The sequence below is a fragment of the Leptopilina heterotoma genome, unplaced genomic scaffold (genome assembly GCF_015476425.1).
Source record: "Leptopilina heterotoma isolate Lh14 unplaced genomic scaffold, ASM1547642v1 Lhet_365, whole genome shotgun sequence".
Lineage (NCBI taxonomy): Eukaryota > Metazoa > Arthropoda > Insecta > Hymenoptera > Figitidae > Leptopilina > Leptopilina heterotoma.
In genome coordinates this window covers 237,858-258,236 of record NW_025111046.1, presented here as the reverse complement: position 1 = coordinate 258,236, position 20,379 = coordinate 237,858, and the positions used below count along the sequence as shown (strand labels likewise).

At 26.8% G+C, this 20,379-nt stretch overlaps 1 protein-coding gene and 1 long non-coding RNA gene across 11 annotated transcripts in view; one reads left to right on the top strand and one right to left on the bottom strand.

The window, feature by feature from the left end:
• LOC122505733 overlaps positions 1 to 20,379 on the bottom strand; it is a 166,202-nt gene that overhangs the window by 103,325 nt on the left and 42,498 nt on the right. The gene's annotated exons all lie outside the window — the stretch shown is intronic.
• Positions 7,581 to 20,379, top strand: part of LOC122505728 (transcription factor Sox-2) — a 226,040-nt gene continuing 213,241 nt past the window's right edge. For 4 of the 6 annotated variants that reach the window (XM_043617535.1, XM_043617537.1, XM_043617538.1 and 1 more), the window contains exon 1: positions 7,582 to 9,391. In XM_043617535.1, the coding sequence (XP_043473470.1) occupies positions 8,073 to 9,391 (1,319 nt within the window). In that variant the 5' untranslated portion in view covers positions 7,582 to 8,072. Of the gene's footprint in view, positions 9,392 to 11,863; positions 12,157 to 20,379 lie in introns of those variants that run through there. The other 2 variants (XM_043617539.1, XM_043617534.1) reach the window with 2 other exon arrangements.

Sequence of the window (20,379 nt, the reverse complement as noted above, 5' to 3'; positions counted from 1 at the left end):
ATTAATTTTGTATCAATTTTCATTACATGGAATTAATTCTTCACTAGCCCTGTATAATAAAACTCATCCAGTTTTCCATCAGTTCTAAGAAGCACAAAAGAAGTTGTACATAGATTTAAAAAATTCGGAACAGCTCCTAATGAGTACCTTTAGTACCAAAACACTGCTCATAAACTTCTGATTTTTATCATGTTTATTATTGCACATTAGTACCATATATTAGAATCACATTAGATAATCGAATTATCCACGATTATCTTCTTAAAATTCAAACACAAACTAAACACATAGAAAAAATCGTGGGAAAGAAAATAAATATCTCTATAGTATAACCAAGATTACTGTATAGAGCATTGGTTACAAAGTCATCAATTCCTGTTTGGAGAAAAAATTTGTTTCCAGCAATACCACAAGAAGAGTGGTGTAAATAATAATTTGCAGCCACATCCGGGACAATCAGTAATGTATTAACTTTTCCGAGAATTTGACGATAAGCCGCATGCGGTGTCATATATTATATTACTGCTCCACTAAGCCTTCAATTTTCAGGAGAGAGACGACGACGACGAGACCCCCTACGTTGGTCGTTAAGAACAAATTTTTTCTAGGGGAATACCTACAGACATTTATGTAATTACAAATAAATTAACAAATTCCCAAAGTGTATATAACTTTTACACATTTTCCTCGACAAAATCCTATTAAATACTATTCAAGTTACATATCCATAAATTATTTTTGCAAAATTTTCAAAAACACGCCCCTTTTACATTTTAATGAGATAAGTGCAAGAGGATTAGAATTTTCCGTAAGTTTTCAAATATATAATCCAGAAGGGTTGATATGTATATTAGTCTCTTGTCAAAAATGGAATGTGTCTTTTATTGTAAATGTCGAACTTATATTTCAGTAACATAATTTCAAGAGAGAAATATTTTGTAAAATATCTTTGAAATATTCTTGAAATATTCTTGAAATATTGTTGAAATATTTTTGAAATATTCTTGAAATATTCTTGAAACATTTTTCAAACATTTTCATTATAATTGTTATTATTTATTATAATTGCTTCAAGTAGAATTTTCTTTCCTCTTGCGTAAAATTTAAAAGTAAAACCCAGTAGTAATAAATTGTAATAAAATTCTTTAAAACAATTCAATTATTCTCAAAAACTTTTCCAAAATCAATAATTTTCATTATCTATACAGTTTTAGTAAAATATGACAAAAGATTTTTGATGAAATTCTTCACAAACATTCAAATTTTTTATAATAAAATTTTTCACAAAAATTCAATTATTTATAAAAATTTTAATAAAATTCCAGGCAAGAATACAATTATTTCCGCATAAATAATAAAATGCTTCTCAAAAATTCAATTATCTTTACTTTTAAAAATTTTAATAAGATTCTTCGCACAAGAATTCAATTTTCTTCCAAGCAGTACCATTTTTCACGAGAATTCAATTATTTAAAAAGAATTAAATAAATTTCTTCGCAAGAATTCAATTATTTTCATGAATAATAAAATTCATCTCAGAAATTCAATTATTTTTTACAAAAATTGATAAATTCTTTCTTTAATTCTTCACAATTATTCCATTTTTTTCCCAAATAATAAAATTTTCTACGAGAATTCAATTATTTAAAAGGAATTAAATAAAATTCTTAGCAAAAATTCAATTATTTCCATAAATAATAAAATTCTTCTCAGAAATTCAATTATTTTTTACAAAAATTGATAAATTCTCCATAAGAATTAAATTTTGAGAAACATTCAATTCTTCAATATATTATTTATTTTTGTATTTAAATAGTTGAATTTCAATTGAACTTTCTAATAAGAATTGATTTAAAAACGAATTTTAGTTGAAATTTTAGATAATAATTGAATATTAAAAGCGTTACAGTAAGATTTTTTTAGAAATAACTAAATTTTAAAAGATTATTAATTTGAAATCCTTGAAAATTTTAATTGTTTTAAAACTGTAATAACATTTAAATTTTTACTTGGAAAAATTATTAATTTTTTTTCTTAATTCCTGTGAACAATTTAAATTAAATTTTATTAAATAATTTTATTTGTTTACTTTTAAAAATTACTTTTAAATACTTTTTTTTTAATTGTATTTTTTAGAGTAAAAATTCAGAAAATAATTGAATTTTTCAAAAACTTAGAGCAAGATTAGAATAAAAATAAATATTTTTGATTGAAATCAGGAAACAGTCAGGGAAATACTGAATCATACTTTTGTGAATCGATTCAAACAATTTTTTTTATTCGTTAAAAATTAAAAATTAATTTTCGATAGCTACTTTTATTTACTACTTTTTTCAGTATACTAAAAGCTACTTTTTGATACTTTTTTAAAATTTAATTATTGAGTGTGTGGCTTGAGATAAGCTACGGAAATAAAAATGGAGTATTTGTACAAACTTTTGGGGCGATTGAAAAAGTTTAGTTACACAAAAATATCAACTTCTTGTTTAGTATAATGTTTTTATTTACTATCAGAGTATAGAAAAATAGTTAAAATGTTAAAATTACTGTATGTACTGTATAATACTTGTATAATATTCTATTATATATACCACTGCTAACTTAATAATATCAAATTGCAACGAATTGATACAAAAAAAATTGCGGATTAAAATCAAAAATTGATCCAAATTTTTGGCATCAATTCGATTCAGATCAGTATCAATTTAATACTATCAAGAAGAAGGTGACAGTATTATAAAGTATTATACAGTATTATAAATTATTATACAGTATATAATATTATAATATTATTATAAAGTATATTATATAAAATAAGTATATTATTATAAAGTATTATGCTGTATCATATCAGTATCATATAGTATTATGCAGTACCATGCTGTACTATGCTGTATTATTCAGTGTTATGTAGTAGTAATTATACATCATTATGCAGGACTATACTGTATTGTACATCATTATGCAGCACTATACAATAATTATAACTACTAATACAGTATCATATACACTACAACACAGTACAATACCAAACAAAAATACAATACACTGAAGTATATACTCAAAAACTAATTATCCCTTGACATTCACAATACACCATATCCAATAGCACTTGCAACCAAAACCTGCACTTTATCCAATTTCAAAACACGCATTTCTTATACACACCTCTCTGAATAAGCATCCATTTGTGGCAAAAAAAGAAACCAAGTTAACAAGTGACAAAATGCGATTATATGCGAATAGAAAAATAAATACAAAAATGTAGGTACTATACAGAGCACAAATAATACAATGTATATAATATAAGTATTCGATGTATTTATTCGTCTAAATTGAACGTGGCTTTGGGTTCCCTCCCCGTCGTTACTTTTATTGTCGTTTGCAACTATAGAGAGAGAGAGAAGTGCACGCAGGGTGCGCTATGATTATCTATGACGTATTCTTCTATTATATCTCGCGGCAACAGGTCCTACGCATGAACCCGCTTAAACGTCAAATGGAAGTCTTTTCACTATATATATATATACGTACACATAGTAGCGATTCTCTCGTGAGCTTCTTTGTGGATTTCGAGTGATGAAAAAAAGGCCAAAAAAAAGTGCGCTCTTCGAGAGAGACTACATGTGAAATCTATTATACATAATATAAATAAAGTCGAGAGCGAATAAAAAAAAGATTCGAATAATATCGTTGTGTCACGCGACACAGGTGAGTGTTCGACAATTTACTTCGATTTACACTTTCAGTATTGTTTACTACTTGTATAGTATTAAGTATGTGCATTATTTACTACATGTAGTTTTAATCACAATAAAGTTTTTTGCTACCATATAGTTTTTCTAAGGATGTCAAATTGAGACAAAAAACGTATTCAAAAGTGTTGCGAAGAAACATTTTTGATACGTTTTTTTGTCTCAATTTGACATCCTCAGAAAATTTGTGTTCATTTGTACGAAATAAATATTTATTAGTAACAACTAATTTTTATTTAAGTCAATTAAATTGTATTTTGCTTCTAAAAAATTAAATTATTATTTGATTATTATTTGAAATTATTGGTTCAAATAAAATTCGCTTGATTTAAAGAGAAATTATTATTTTTATTTTATATATATACTTTATTGACTATATTATTTGCTTATTTATTTATTATCTGTCCAAACAATATTGCAGACAATTTCTGCGCGACATATAAAATAGAATATATGTGACGTTGCGCCTACAAGTCGCTGAGCCAAATGAATCGATTTAATTTCCGTTGCCGTTGTAATAGTATAGCTAAACTTCGATTAATACTTCCCTTTTAGCGTTAATGAATTTTTAGACTAAAGCGCGTTTATTTATCACTTATTTTTCACAAACATTTGATATAATTTCTTTCGCAATTCGAATAATTTTTCTCCAATTACTCTCAATTGTTAAATTATATAAAAATTTGAAACAGACGCAGTAAAAAATAGGATTAAGTGTTAATTTATTATAATAATAAGTGATGTAATATAATTATATTAAAATAAACTATAATATTATAATAATTAATAAATTATAATTATAATAAATTAACACATTACCCTATTTACCAACTGTGTTGTGTTAATTTATTAAAATTATAGTTGTAAATCACAAAAAAATATTTTTATTCTCTAAATAAAAATGAGTTTACTAATTTGAATTAGTAACTTATTTTTTGCTTTTGAATTAGTAGTTTAGTAATAAATTAGTAGAAATTATTATTTATTAGTAAAATTTGCCAAATCAAAAGCCAAAATTTAGTCATTCATTCAAATTAGTAAACATTTACAAATTTTAGTTTTTTAGTTTTTACTAATTAAAATTCAGTTATTGTTTAAATATTCTTATTAAATAAAAAATAAGTTATAATATAAATAAATTACAAATAAATAATGAATCTATTCATGAATCGTATAATTAACAAATAGTTCCTAGAAAGTCAAGTATGATTAAATCAAAATTACCAAATTATTAAAATTAAAATCGCAAGATCGCAATTACAATAAATTAAAATCAGAGCCCCGTGCGTATAAATATTAAGCGCGTGTCCCTGAATTATTATAGCGGAATATTACATAAATTTTTTGAAAACTATTATATATATTAGCAAATATATGATTAAGAATATTGAATAATTTTTGCGCACGTAAGAGTTGAATGTTTGTTAAAAAAAAATCACGTGAAAAAATTATAAATACAGCTGATAATATCAATCACAAGATTATTATTGAGAAAACTGTAGTTCGATAATTTTCAGTTGTACAAATAATGAAATATAAATGTGTATTTGTCATATATATATATGTTATATATACGCGAAAGGAAAGTTTTACAAGTAATATATACGCTCTTTTAATGGTCATTCAAGTGTAAAACTATGCTAAAATTTTTTTCTCTCTTCTTTTTTTTCGCGAAAGTAATGTACGTGACATTTTCAAATAAAATACGTCGCAAAATGTATATGCAATTCAGAGAATTTAAATGTATGAAGATGTTTACTTTTGTAAATATATTTAAGCAAAAGTTGAAAATGTAGAAAATTTTGTTAAGTTTTCGTGAATTTTTTTTTAAAGATTTAGGACTATTTTTATAGTTTAGAATATCATAGAGAAAAACCGCGGTGGCACTTTTGTTGCAGCTCATTTTGGTCATTCGTATAGAGCGTGGCGCCATCTATGGGTTTCAGTTTCGTTGCACCTCAAGTCCTCAAAATGAATAGCGTAGGCTACTTTACTTATTTGGAGACCGAAGGTTTTTAATGATTTTTATTTCAAAAATTACAATATACAATTAAAAATTTATGACTAACAATTTAGAAAATATGATCTATTTTGCAATTTTAAGTAAAACCATATTTTCAAAAGGAAAAGTGAGTACAGAAATTTTCTGAAAGAAAAAACAACTTAAAACTTTCAGTAAGAGCAAAATTTCATATATTTTAAAAAGCATTTCAAGTTTCAAGAACTTGAAAGTTCTAGTATATACAAATTTTGACTGAAAATGTGTTGTAGATGTATTACTAAGTGAAATTTCACTTATTTCGTAGCGCATTTAAAATTTAAAGTGCTTTTCTTATACTCTCTAAATCTGCATAAGTGAAATTTCACATATAAAAAGTTATAAGTGTCCCTCTGGTTCAATAAGTGCATATATATTCACAATAAGTGAATTTTTTCTTATTCTAAGTGAAATTTCACTAAATATAATTGTAAATGCACTTACTGAACAACAGAGAGACTTACAACTGTTTATATGTGAAATTTCACATATAAAAGTAAAAAGACAGTTATAACTTTTTTACATGTAAAATTTCACATATAAAAAGTTATAAGTCTCTCTCTTTTCTTCAATAACTTTTTACATGTGAAATTTCGCATAAATTTCATATAAAAAGTTATAAGTCTCTCTTTCCTTCAATAACTTTTTATAAAAAAGAAACTTATAACTATTTATATGTGAAATTTCACTTATAAAAAGTAACAAGTGAAATTTTACTTATTTCGAAGCGCACATAAATTTTCAAGTGCATTTATACACTTACTGAATATAGAAAGGGATTTTGAATTTTTTCTAGGTAAAATTTCACATTATTTTTAAGCGGATTGTAGTTTTAAGTGTGTGTTTATTGACAGTTTTCGGAAAAGCTGTTTAGTACTTTCAGTAAGTCAAATATAACTTATTTCTAAGCTTTTTTTGAAGTTTAAATGCGCATCTATGCAATTTTTGAAAGAAAAACTGTTTTCAAACCTTCACTTATATTGCGAAGCGTATTTAAAATTTAAAGTTGCACATATAAAGCCTTTTAAAGCGTTTTAAAACTTTCAATAAATGAAATAGACTTTGCAAGTATTTTAAAACAAAAATCACCAAAAAAGAATATTAATACATGCATAATTGAAATCAAAATTTTATTTTTATAGAAATAACAAAAGATTCTTTCCACTGTAAAAAATAATAAAGAAATTGACTCATTCACATGAGACGCAAAGTTTGCTAAATTTCCAAACTCCGCACGAACGTTGCACAAGACAACAACGTCAGAATTTTCCGCGCCGAGCACGAGTATATCAACGAAAAAAAGGAGAAAAAAAAAGTTTTATATATACGTACATATATATAGATACATCGTCACGATGCCTGATAAATGTATGTATTGTATATACGTATACAGACCTTAAACCATTTCCTAGAAATATACACGGGAACCTTGCTAAGCGGGTGGTCAGATGCTCTCGGCGCATGACGGAGCGCGTCACCGCGAGAGGTCGTCCCAGTTGGTTTTGTGACGTCAGATGGTTTCGCCACACCTCCAAATGGTCGAGGGAGGCGCACCATTGGCTGGCTGAAATGATGGCAGGCGTGTGTGCCAATCGATTGCCGACGGGTACTCTCAAACCCGGTCAGACTTTTGCTCATGCGACGGGTTTCCCGGTCATTTGTGGATGATGGAGGGGAAAATGTGGGATGGGGCGAGCGAATAGTGGGGGCAACATTGTGGGAGGGGCGGCCGCCTCGGCAGCAAGTGAACGAGACCTACAAAGCCCAAGGCAAAAGCAACGAATGCTCAGACGGTTCCGTTCTTGCGGAGAGAGTGGTTGTTCGTATATTGTTCGCTTGTTTTAATAATAAAAGATCGCGTACATCATTCATTCCGTGAACAGAATATATACAGTGTCTTTACAAAAACATCAATATTTGAAAAAGATTTCTCGAAATTAAAAAAGAAAATCTCATTTCTTTGTGCGAAATAATCGAAAATAGTGTTTTGTTTTTTCGTTTTTTGACTTGAATTTGGTTTTCTTCTTTTTTGAAGAATCAACGAAGTGACAGTGTTGTTGTTTTTGAACCCCGAAGAGGAATTATTTGATTCCTCAAGCTTGATATAGTGAAATATTTGTGAGTGTTCGGTTTTTAAAACGAAAATTGACTAATCGATGTTAAATATCGTATCGTATAGAGTTCCCGTATGACTGTGAGGAGGAATTAGTTTGTGTGTTTATTGACTTGAAAGTGTTTTTGATAAATCCAGCAAACTGTACGGGCACAGGGAGGAAGACATGCTCACGATGGAGTCGGATTTGAAGGGCGGCAGTTTGCACGCGCAAATGCCCCCACACACCCATCATAGTCTCTCGACGATGGGTCATCATGCAACAACAACATCGCCCTATCAAAATTTAGGAGGTCTTGTTTCAAATCCCATTTCCGTGAGTCCACCAACGAGTGTTGGTCTCGGCGGTTTGGGAATGCAACATCATCATCAGCAGCATCACTACAGTGCCATGCAGCCAGCCCAACAGCAGCAGCAACAACAAGTGATGCACAGTTTGGCTCAACAGAGCGCTGTCGCCCAACAGCAACATCATTCCCAATCGCAACAGCAGTCCCAACAGCATCAGCCTCCAAACAACAACAACAACACCAGCAAGACCAACAACAACGATCGCGTCAAGAGGCCAATGAACGCCTTCATGGTCTGGTCCCGTGGTCAACGTCGCAAGATGGCTCAAGAGAATCCCAAAATGCACAACTCCGAAATCTCAAAGAGGCTCGGCGCCGAATGGAAGCTTCTCAGCGAAACCGAGAAACGACCGTTCATCGACGAGGCCAAACGACTCAGGGCCGTTCACATGAAGGAACATCCCGACTACAAGTACCGACCACGTCGCAAGACAAAGACCATCAACAAGAAGGACAAATTCCCCCTTGGCGGTGTTGTATCCGGAGTTGCTGGTATGTTGGCCGTTGATCAACGACAAGTCGGCGGCGCCGCTGGTTCCCAACAGCCACAATTATCCCGCGATGTTTACCAAATGACAAACGGCTACATGCCAAACGGTTCACATCTCATGTACGATCCATCAGCTTATCAGCAGCATCCAGCTTACAATAGTCATATGGCCGCGAATGCAGCCGCCGCGGCAGCGTACTCAAGGTACGACATGGGTCATCACATGGGCGGTGGTAGTCCAAGTCCAATAAATAATTACGTGAATGGCTATGGTGGTTATGGTGCAGCAGCCGTTCCCGGTGGCTCACCCTCGCCCTATCATCAAACTCAACCTGGATCACAAATGTCCAGTCACAGTCCAAGTGGTAGCAGCATAAAATCAGAGCCAACGAGTCCAGCGAGCGGCGGTATTCATACACCAACACCAACTGGACCAACGTCATCAGGCGTGCCCGGCGGTGTTAAAAGAGAATACATGGGCCAACAGCCACAGCAACAAGCGCCCGATCTCAGGAACATGATCAATGTTTATCTACCGGGAATACAAGATCATAATTCTGTACAGCACAATTCAGTTTATGCAACTGGACCAGTTACGGACTCACTATCGCAGCATCATTCAGCCTTACCGCCTCTATCACACATGTAAGAATCATTTCTTTTCCTTCACTAAAACTTTATAGTTGAGCATATTTTCATACACTCTTGAGTTATTATAAACTCCTGAGTATATTTTTGTACACTCAATTATAATTTCAAATGTAATCTATATTTACCTAATCGAGAGAATATATACGCACATCTAAGACCCGAAAATTGATTACACTTGCTCGGCAAGTAATATCTTTCCCAAAAATGAGACGCAACATTTCTGAGATGAGAATAAACTTTTCCCCTTAATTTTTTGAGACAAGAACAAAATTTCCCTTTGCTAAATCAAAGAATTCAATTTTCCTTTAGTTTGATACCAAAAATGTCTGAAAATTAAAAAAAGTAAAAATTCCAGATTTCTAAATAAATAATAATCCTAATGCGTTTTAAATGCATTTCAAATAAAGTTTGAGCAAATAATGAGGATTTAAGTTTACGAAAAGAAGTTCAATCTCTTCAATGAAAATCAAATAAAGAGGAGATGAAATGAACTTCTAAAAATGGTACAATTACCATCAAGAAGAATTATAACAAGAAATAATGTAAACTTACAATAAAATGTACACTAATATTGTAGAATTAAACTCATTTTTAAAGTAAACTGATAGTAAAATTGAACTGATTATAAAAAATTAACAGATTTTACAAGTAAATTCATTATAAAAATACTTCATTTTAAAAGTAAACTGATTTTAAAAAATTAAAATTTAAAAGTACTGTATTATAAAACTGTATTTTTAAGTAAACTGATTAAAAGCAAATTCAGAATAAAAGTAAAAAGATTGTAAACATAAACTTTGTATAAAAGTAAATTTTAATAATTCTAACTGATCATTAGAAATTAGCAAAAATTAAGGCTAAAATTAAAATTTTCTAACTCTTCATTCTTCAACCCCTGCAAATTTTCTCAAAGAAATTCGTCTCCAGAAAAATTTGTCCCAACTTAGTCATTAATGCATGTTGCTGACTAAATAAATAAAGAAAAATAATTTCTTTATTCCGATGATCCAGTGTAAGGGGGTTTTTGTAAATTTCTTCCCTCGAAGAAAGAAAAATTCCAAGTATTAGTTATTATCGATATTTTAATTTTTATTATTCTTTGATATTCACTATTCTTTATGTACTTAATTTGGATTTTCTCGCAATTTTCTGTTTTTTTAAAACATTTTTAACTTCTTTTTCGATTTTTCATCTTTTTGATGATAATTTTTGGTTTCATCCAAATTTTTCGTCTTGTTTACAATTATTTTTCATTTTTTTTTCGATTTTCTGTCTTTTTGACGATAATTTTTCTTTTCTCCAAATTTTCCGTCTTTTTTTACAATTATTTTCCGTTTTTCTCGATTTTCTGTCTTTTTTCACAATTTTTTTCTTTTTTCCGATATTTTTCTTCATTTTTTGCTGTTCCTAATCCTTTTTTCTGTAAAATTGGAATATTTACTATCATCATTATTCGAAAAAAATTATTTATTCAATATTATTAAATAATTTGCATTTAAATTAATGACTCGTTACTTGGTATTTGATTGAATAATTCTACAAGATAAAAATTTAAATGTAGCTATTCTTTTGTGTTCTAAATGTGAATCAGTTCAAGTGGAAAGTAATTCAATGTCAATTAAGAGAACAGAAAAAACTAAAACTTCTCTAATTTTATGTTTTTGGAACAAAAATTAAAAATCAGTGTCGAGAATTAATATTGGTGATGGGAACAGCAAACAATTTGATAAATATCGAGAAAAGAAGATTTAAAGTATAAATTAAAAGAAATTGTTTAATAAATGTAAAAATATGTATTAAAAAAATTTTTTTTTAAATATGTAATATAAAAAGTGCGCAATGGACAAAAATACATAATGTAAAAGTTTGAAGTGTTAAAAATATATAATTTTTTAGTTTTTTAATTAAATAAACAATAATAATAATTAAATAAATAATAATAATTTTAATTAAATGCAAAAAGTACGCAATGTAAAAAAATATGTAAAAAATACATAAAGTAATAATGCATAAAGTAAAAGTACAAAGAGTACAAAGTACACAAAAAAGAATAACAAATATCGAAGAAAAATAATAATTATCAAAAAAATATGATTTCTAATGGTGGAATTTTTATTAGGTTTGTAAATAAAATCACTTTAGATTAAAGGCAACTCCTCAGGTAGATGATTGAAAAGATTGAATGCCAGATAAATAAGATTTGGGTCGAAGGGAAGGGTGAATTTTTTTGAACAAAGAAAGGAACCCCCTTACACACACACGGAAGGTTTTCTTTCTTCTCTTCTCTATTTTTTTTTCTTTCTTTTTCTTTTTTGCAAAAAGAAGGGTTTTTTCTGATTGGATCATTGGATATCGGTGAAAAATATATTCTCGCGCTAATTTAAAGAAGTAAAATAAAAAATAAACAAACAAACAAAGAAATTTCGAAAAAACTGTTCGCTAACGTAAAAATCACTAACCTCGTAGGATTATAACTTAGAGAGGATGGATGGATGAACGAGGCCTGTGACCCAGAGTGACTCAAACGGACCGAGAGAGAGACAAAGCAAAATGTGAAACGAGCTTGCACGTGGGGGACCCTGCGGGAACAAAGCTTTCTGCGACTTCGGAAATTTTCATGGGCATGGAAGGACACATTATTGGACAAGGATGCCATCTCACACGAAAATTTCTCGATCATCTATCAACGACACCTGCCCACAATCATCATTTTTTAGTGAAAAATTAAACAAACAACATTTTTCCTAAACAAAAAAAAACAACTTTAGAAAAAAAAAACATACTTGCACACATGTACATGATTTTGTTTCCGATCTCGCAGTGAAGCGACGCTACTCTGTGTGTGTTGAGAGAAAAAAAAAACCCTCAACTCTCCCCCACGTTCTTCTCGTTTCGTCAGGATTGTTAACCTCTCGATTCAGAGAAAGAGCGACGGCGGAAAAAAATAACAATTTTTCCAGGTGTGTGGAAGCGCAGGTCGCGTCAATTTGGCGATTTCATTTTATTTTTTTTTTTTTTTCTCCTGTGCAAGTTTGCTCGCATTTTTCCAAAAAAAAAACAAATTTTTAAACTTTTTCTTTCTTATAGTGTAAAAAATTGTTTCTGATTAGCGAGTAAATTTTGTTTATTTTTTTTGTCACTGTAAATACAAAAAAAATAATTCCAAGCAGGAAAGAAAGAAGGGGAATTTATTTAAACAAAAATGCGAAATTAGCCAAAATTTTTGAATACGACGTGCTCAGTGATTCGTTGACGAGTATACGGGTAGACTCGTTCTCCTCAAATAACCACTGTGATAAATAAAAAAAAAAAATTATTAATAATCGAAAACATAAGACAAAGGAGTGAATTTTAAAAAAGACGAAAACAAATTTTCGGATTTTTTCAAGTACAAAAAGAAAAAATAATTCTCGTTGACACATATTATAAATATATATTATAAGTTGAGCATTATTAAATCCCCACTTCTTTGTCTTATCTTGTAAATAAAAAAATGCACATATATACAGATTTATAATTCTATATTATTAATTATTAATAAAATAAAAATAGTAGATATACATATGTATACATATATTATATAAAATATATATAATGCAGTGTAAACATAAATGTATATTTTAAGTTGAAAAAGCAAAAAAGAAAAAAAAATCTGTACATAGTCAACAAAGGCCATAAACGACAATAAATTGTCGTTCTAATGAAAAATTATATTATTATAACTTATACTTGAAGAAAAAAATGAAATTCGCGAGAAATCATTTTTTTAGACATATATCAAAAAAAAATATGTCCGTCGCTTTTAGACTCTTTGTAAATATTCGAATTTAGTAAATATATAAATATATATATTGTCCTAAATGCCGTGATTTCGAGTTTCTTTTTATTTTTAATGAGAACAAATTTATGATTTTCGTATATTACGGCTTTAACGGTTATAAACTTTATATTATCTTTATATCTAATTTTTATTATTATCACCAATACAGTGCCCTTGAAATATAAGTATTATCAGTGGTGTAGCTGGGAGCAAATCTGTTCATTTTTTTAATTTTTAATATTTTACTTTCTTAATAAAAAAAAAGAAAATTCGAAAACAAAAAAAAAATTGGACTAAAAAAAAGTCTGAAGTGAAATATTCTATCTACACCACTGAGTATTATTATCATTATAATTAGTGCTTTATTATTAAAAATTAGTATTTCTCCCGTCCTCGTCGAATTTATATTATATATTTAATTTAATTTAATTTAATTATTGTTCTTTCAATTTTTTCACCTTCTGAAACGTGTCACTTTTCTTTACATTCAAATAATGATGATAATAATAAAAACAATAAACTATTCAAAAATAAAAGTACCGAATTTTATGACAATTCAAAAATTGACAAAAAAGAACTGTTCGACGCGAGAAACTTTTTTGCATCTTTTTAGCACATTTGGCATTCGTTTCTTCGCACCCACTCTCTGAGAGCGACGAGAGAGAAAACATTTAAAGCCCTAGTGTTAAAACTCTATTTATTTAGAAATTTACAAAAATTTATTTATTTGACAAAGAAAAGAGGAATATTAAAAAAGGCGAAAAAAAAAATTAGAGAAAATTTTCGAAGAAGCGAATGTCAATGAAAACAATAGTTAAAAAAAAAACTAAAACAATTTCCTGTGATCTCGATTTCAACTATTTTTTTCTTTCTCTTCTTTTAGTTCTCTTTTTTAGTTATGTTTTATATAGTGTTTTTCGAATAATAGTAAAATATAATTATAAACGAAAAAAATAAAAATGTTTCATATTTGTCTTGATGTTAATAACAATAATTATCACGCGAAATAAAATAAAAGAAAAGAAAACCAAGGGAAAAAATCAATATTATCGTGTAGATTTGTATATACGAGTAATAATATCAATTATGAGAAGCAAGAAATAAAAAAAAAATTAGAGATGAGAAATAAATAGAAACAAAAAAACAATGTAAGACGGGGACTTTTTTTCGAATGTATATATATTAAAAAAAATATGTTTCACAGCGGAAACATGCACACACAAAAACACACTCTGCAAAAACAAAAAACACATTTAAAATATATACGAAAGAAATCAGCATTAAAACTATTTTGTTTTTAATCCGAGAAACCTTAATTTATCCAAATATCCTTATAATTAATTCACCATTAGAAATAAATTATAATTTTTTTAATATATTAATAAATTTAGTAAATAAGTAAGAAATAAGTTAACAAATTTAAATAATTAAATTTCAATGAAGAAAAATATAAATAAATTTGAAATAATTTAAAACGTAGAAAAAGTAAATTTAAAACAAACGGTAAATTATTATTATTTTCAATTTAATTTAATATTAAATTTTGCTTTTTTGTAATTTGCTGTTTATTTTACTTTGCAAATATTTATACAAAAAAATTTACATTGTTTTCTGATTTAGAAGCAATTCGATTTTTTTCCGATAGTACTTTTTAATCTTTAAATGTTGCTTTAAAAATTTCTAAATTTCAATAATCTTTTTTATAAAGAGAATAAATTATCAAATTTATTATAAAAAGTCGTGACCGTTTGGTAAAAATCATCACTTTTTTGCTAAAAGTTATTAAAAATTTTTTTAATACGTAATAAAATAGCTATAAATTTTTTATAGAATTGGTTTAAAGTACAATATATAAGATTTAAGTTAAATATTAATTATAAATAGTCATCGAGCAAGAAATGACAAAAAAACAAAAATAATCAAGACAGGTAATTATGAAAAATAATTTCAAAATTTGGGTTTGGCGCAAGGATTTGATTTTTTACTTGCATGCTTTTTGTATTTTGGTTTTCTAAGTTTTTTTTTCTTTTTTGAAAAATTGATTTTAATATTTTTCGGTTATTTTCTTTTATTTTTATTTAACTTGAAAAGTACAAATGTTTTCTGTATAATATATAATTATAGAAAATTGAATAGTAATTACTATAACTTTTACTATTATTGAAATATTTATAAGTGAATAATGATTTTGTTTGAACTGAATAAAATTTTACTTGAACCAACTAAAATTTTACTTGAAACAAAAAATTAAAATTATTTTTTAAACAAAAAATTGGCTCCGTGTCAAATATATTTTTTTCTGAGTGTAGGTGATTATTATTATTTTTATTTAAAATTAGCTGAAAATTATAATTATATAACTAAAAAAAAAAAATCATGGAGTTTTTCATAATATAATAAAATGTAAAGAATTAAAAAAATCACATTTTTTATGGAGCAAATTATAATTTTCTTTTTTTTTATAAGAAAAAATTGAATAACAGTGATTTTTCCGATAAACTATAGAATAAAATATAAACACAATAAGAATTCAGTGTGACAGTCGTTTATTATTTGCAAGTAATTTCCCTCAACACTGAATATAAATGTGCGAGTGCGGGTTGTCGTAAAGTCTAGGGTCCGTAAAGTGCTTTCAATTACGCGTTTACCTAACCATTTGTCCCACGGGCTTTTCCAACCATCAGTTTATAGAACACAAATTTTCGAATTTCATTCCACTCTCAACTTATTAGTATTTATCATGTTTTCATTATATGACGTCGTGTCTTTTTCTTATCGTTGAAACAAAATTATTGCAGAAAAAAAATTGCAAAAATTAAATTACGAGAAATAAATAACGAAAAATAAATTACAAAATAAATTATAAAAATTAAATTACAAAAAAAAATACAAAATAAATTACGAAACAAATTACAAAATAAGTTACAAAAGAAATTACAAAATAAATTACAAAAAGTAATTTACAAAATAAACAACAATTAGAGAAAAAAATGTGAAATTTAATGATTTTCACGCATTTAAAAAAAATATTTTTAAGAATTTGTTTTTTTATTTTATTTAAAAAAAATTTTTTAAATTCTTGTTTAATTTCAATTTAATTTTGATTGGACTGTTTTAATTAACGGAATATTAATTTAGAGGAATTAAAATAATATCCGTTTTGTGAATTTTTGAATAATTCATAATTTGAAACGTTGGATTTTTTTTATCTATATATGAATGGTTTCAGTCAAGTATAATAAAACGTTTATTACTAACTAATAAAATGGTAATTTCGACCAATTAAATTTAGAAATATGTGATGTATATAAAATGCATTCCTGTAAAGTAGACCCAATTACCCAGATTCGACTTCTTGGTGAATAAAAAAAAAACTATTAATAGAAAAAAATTAACTTTTTTTTTTGCTATTTTCATAATTTTTACATTAAACTGGAGAAACTATATTTTAGGATTAAAAACGGCAACTACACGGATTAATTATTATTAGCTGTATTGGCTAACAATAATGGTTATTTTTCTCTCTAAATTTGAATTAGTAAAAGATTAAACATTTTTATTAAGTTGAATCAGTGATACTTGAAATAGCTAATTTTTGAGATAATTCAGTTAATTTCTTTCTACGTACGAAAATAAAAGAAAAAATACAATTTTATTCACTAATTTAATTAAAATTGCTATTCAAAAAAGCAAACTTTGGTTTTTGTAAAATTAATATAAAAAAAACAAAATTTTCTTTTGCAATTTATTTTTAATTTTCAAATATTTTATTTTTTCAAATTTTACCATTTTTTTGGTGTATCAAACAAAAGTATATTTGCATGATTTAAACTTTATAGTTTGTGTGTGTATAAAATAAGCTAAAAATACAAAATTTTCCATTCTTAAAATTATAATATTCACATTTGTAAGGATTTTTTTGGGGGAATATTTTTCTTTTTTTTTTTGGTGCGTGATTTTGTTTGTGTTTCTTTCTGGGATTCTTGGAATATTCGTCTTACACAGAACTTTTAGTATATATTATACCTAATTATAATACAAATCTATATACAATATATATAATGACTTCCGTCGCTGAACGATGAAACACACGAGGTGTGTAACACGCTAACAAGAGGTATTTTAAGAGACACACAAAAAAGAGAGAAAAGAATGAGATTTCTTATTACCGCAACGATCGTTTGCGATTTGTCATGGTTTACTGGAAATTGAGTTAAATTGCATTAAAAAATGCAAAAAAAAAAAAAACTAAACGTTTGTTGATTTCCAAAATTAATATTTATACATGTGTGTGTTTATCCAACTATCCCCGGTCAATTTGATTGATTACTTGAGAGAGAGAGAGACAGAAACTCAAAGGTCCTAAATTGCCTTTGACCAATAACATACTACATATAAACACAAATCCAAATTTCATGCCATCTTGACTTCAAATTCAATTTCTTGTATGTAATACGCTGGGTTAAAATTACTTTGACAATATTCAACTCAAAAGTCCGAAAATGAAGTTTGCTATATTATAGTATGAGTAATTATAGTTAGACAAGAGACACAAAATTGTATTTCGCAATAAAAATAATTATTTTTATCGCGAAATACAACTGAAAATAAAAGAACTTTTCTCATTTTTTTTCCAAAATTATGATTGTTGTATGTTTATAATTATGATTTGTTAATAACTCGAGTATGTTGATAAAGTCTTTTTTAAAACAGTATTTATTGCGAAATAGTATTTTTTAATAAATAGTATTTGCTAATAAATAGTATTTGTTGATAAATAGTATTTTTAATAAATAGTATTTTTAATAAATAGTATTTTTAATAAATAGTATTTGTTGATAAATAATATTTTTAATAAATAGTGTTTGCTAATGAATAGTATTTGTTAATTAAAAATATTTGTTGACAAATAGTATTTTGCAACGATATTTTCTTTGAACAAAAATTCGCCTAATAATTCGTTTTCACTTTATTCTGTCGAAATAAAATCATACCTGTAGTTAAAAAATCCACTGAATTAGGCCTTATCTTCTGGATGAAAATTCGTTTAACTTAAAAATTTCGTTTTCACTTTATTTTGTCGAAATAAAAATTCGGTATAGTTTAAATATCAATCTAAACGATAATTTAGCTGAATAAAACTTTGTGTAACTAACTAATTTTGGCCTAATAAAAAGTTCGGTTAAATCTAAAAATTGTCTAAATAAAATCTATTCGAAAATTTAAAAATTCGGCTAAATAAAAATTCGATTAACTAAACCACTCCCGCACTCCACTTTATTTCAATTTTTTTTAAAAAGTATTCGAAATTCAATTATTTTCAAAATCTATAGTATTTTCATAAAATTTCGCAAAAGAATTCAATTATTAAAAAAAAAAAATTGATAAAATTCATCCAAAATTCAATTATTTTTATAAATAAGAAAATTTCCCACAGAAATTCAATTCATTTCATAAATAACAATATTCATCACAAGAATTCAATTATTTTTAAAATTAATAAATTTCTTCTTGGAAATTCAAGTATTTTGAAAAAATTCTAATAAAATCTTTCGCATGAATTCAATTATTTTCATAAATAATAAAATGCTTTTTAGGAATTCATAATTATTTTCAAAAAAAAAAATTTAATAAAATACGAGAGACATTCAATTATTGTCAAAAATTTTAATAGAATTCTTTGTGAAATTGATTTAAAAAAAAATTTCGCAATTCAATGATTTTTAATACCTATATACTATTTTTATAAAATTTTCAAACTCAATTCAATTATTTAAAAAATTTGCTGTAAAACCTTTCGTAAGGATTCAATTCTTTTCATGAATTATAAAATTTTCTCACGAATTCAATTATTTAAATTAAGATTTGCATAAAATTAGTCAAAAGGAATCAATTATTTAAAAAATGTTATAAAATTCTTCGTAAGAATTAAATTATTTGTATAAAATAATGAAGATTTCACAGGATTTTAATTGTTTACAAATTTTTTATAAATTTCTTCCTAACAATTCAATTATTTGCATAAATAATAAAATTCATTGCTGAATTTCAATTATTTTTTAACACAATTTTAATCAAATTCCTAGGAAAATGTAATTATTCTTAAAAAATTTTATTAAAGTTCGTCAAGAGAATACAATTATTTAAAAATGTTTTTGATAAAATTCTTTATGATAATTGAATTTTAAGAAACATTCAATTATTCAATAAATTATTTCTTTTTGTATTTTAATAATTGAATTGTGGTAGAACTTTTTAATGAAAATTGATTTTTAAAAATGAATTTCAGTTGAAATTTTATATTATAATTGAATATTAAAAGCATTAGAGCCTGAATTTTTAGAAATAATTGAATTTTGAAAATGTTTTTAATTAAAATCTTTAAATTCTTGGCAAGAATTAAATTATTTTTAAAAATATTGAAATTCTTTAATGAATATAATAAAATTCGTTGCAGGAATTCAATTTATTAGCAGGATAAGAAAGAAGTAAATATATTTTTGATGAAAATTAGGAAACAGTCATGAAAATAAAATATAGAATGGAGTTTTTGTCAGTTTTGAGAAGTGTTTAAGACGAGTTTTTTTGGTCGTCAAGTTTAATTTTTCGATAGCTACTTTTTTTAGTTTGAAAGCTACTTTTAGCTACTTTTTTAAAATTAATTATCGAGTGCGAAGTCTGTGAAAAATTCGACTAACTGAACTAAATAAAAAAACCCTATCAAAAAAAAAATTTAGCTAAATTGAAAAATGCACTTAAATTCCTATTCACTTGAGTACAAATCCCGTTAAATGTCTACATGAAAGAATTGCACTTGAGCATTAAATTTTGTTTAAAAAAATCCCCCCTCCTCGATTTTGTTATATATATTAGGCACATGTGTATAATATAGTCAAAAAAGAAATTCATCCGCTTGGGAAAAATTTATGGGGAAATAAAGATTTCAGGTGACAGAGTTTTTATAAGACGGTAGTTGAGAGGACGAGAGGCCATATAGTGTGTGTTGATTGGCAATCCGCCAATAATGGTCAAAGCTCGTTTTGCGAGAGGAACGTGTAATATACATTTCGGGTAATTGGTTGTGAATATTATCCCCTTGGGTTTTTACGGGGTCGGGTGCAAAATGCGATCCCCGGAAGGGCAAGGAGAATAAAAAAAAAAA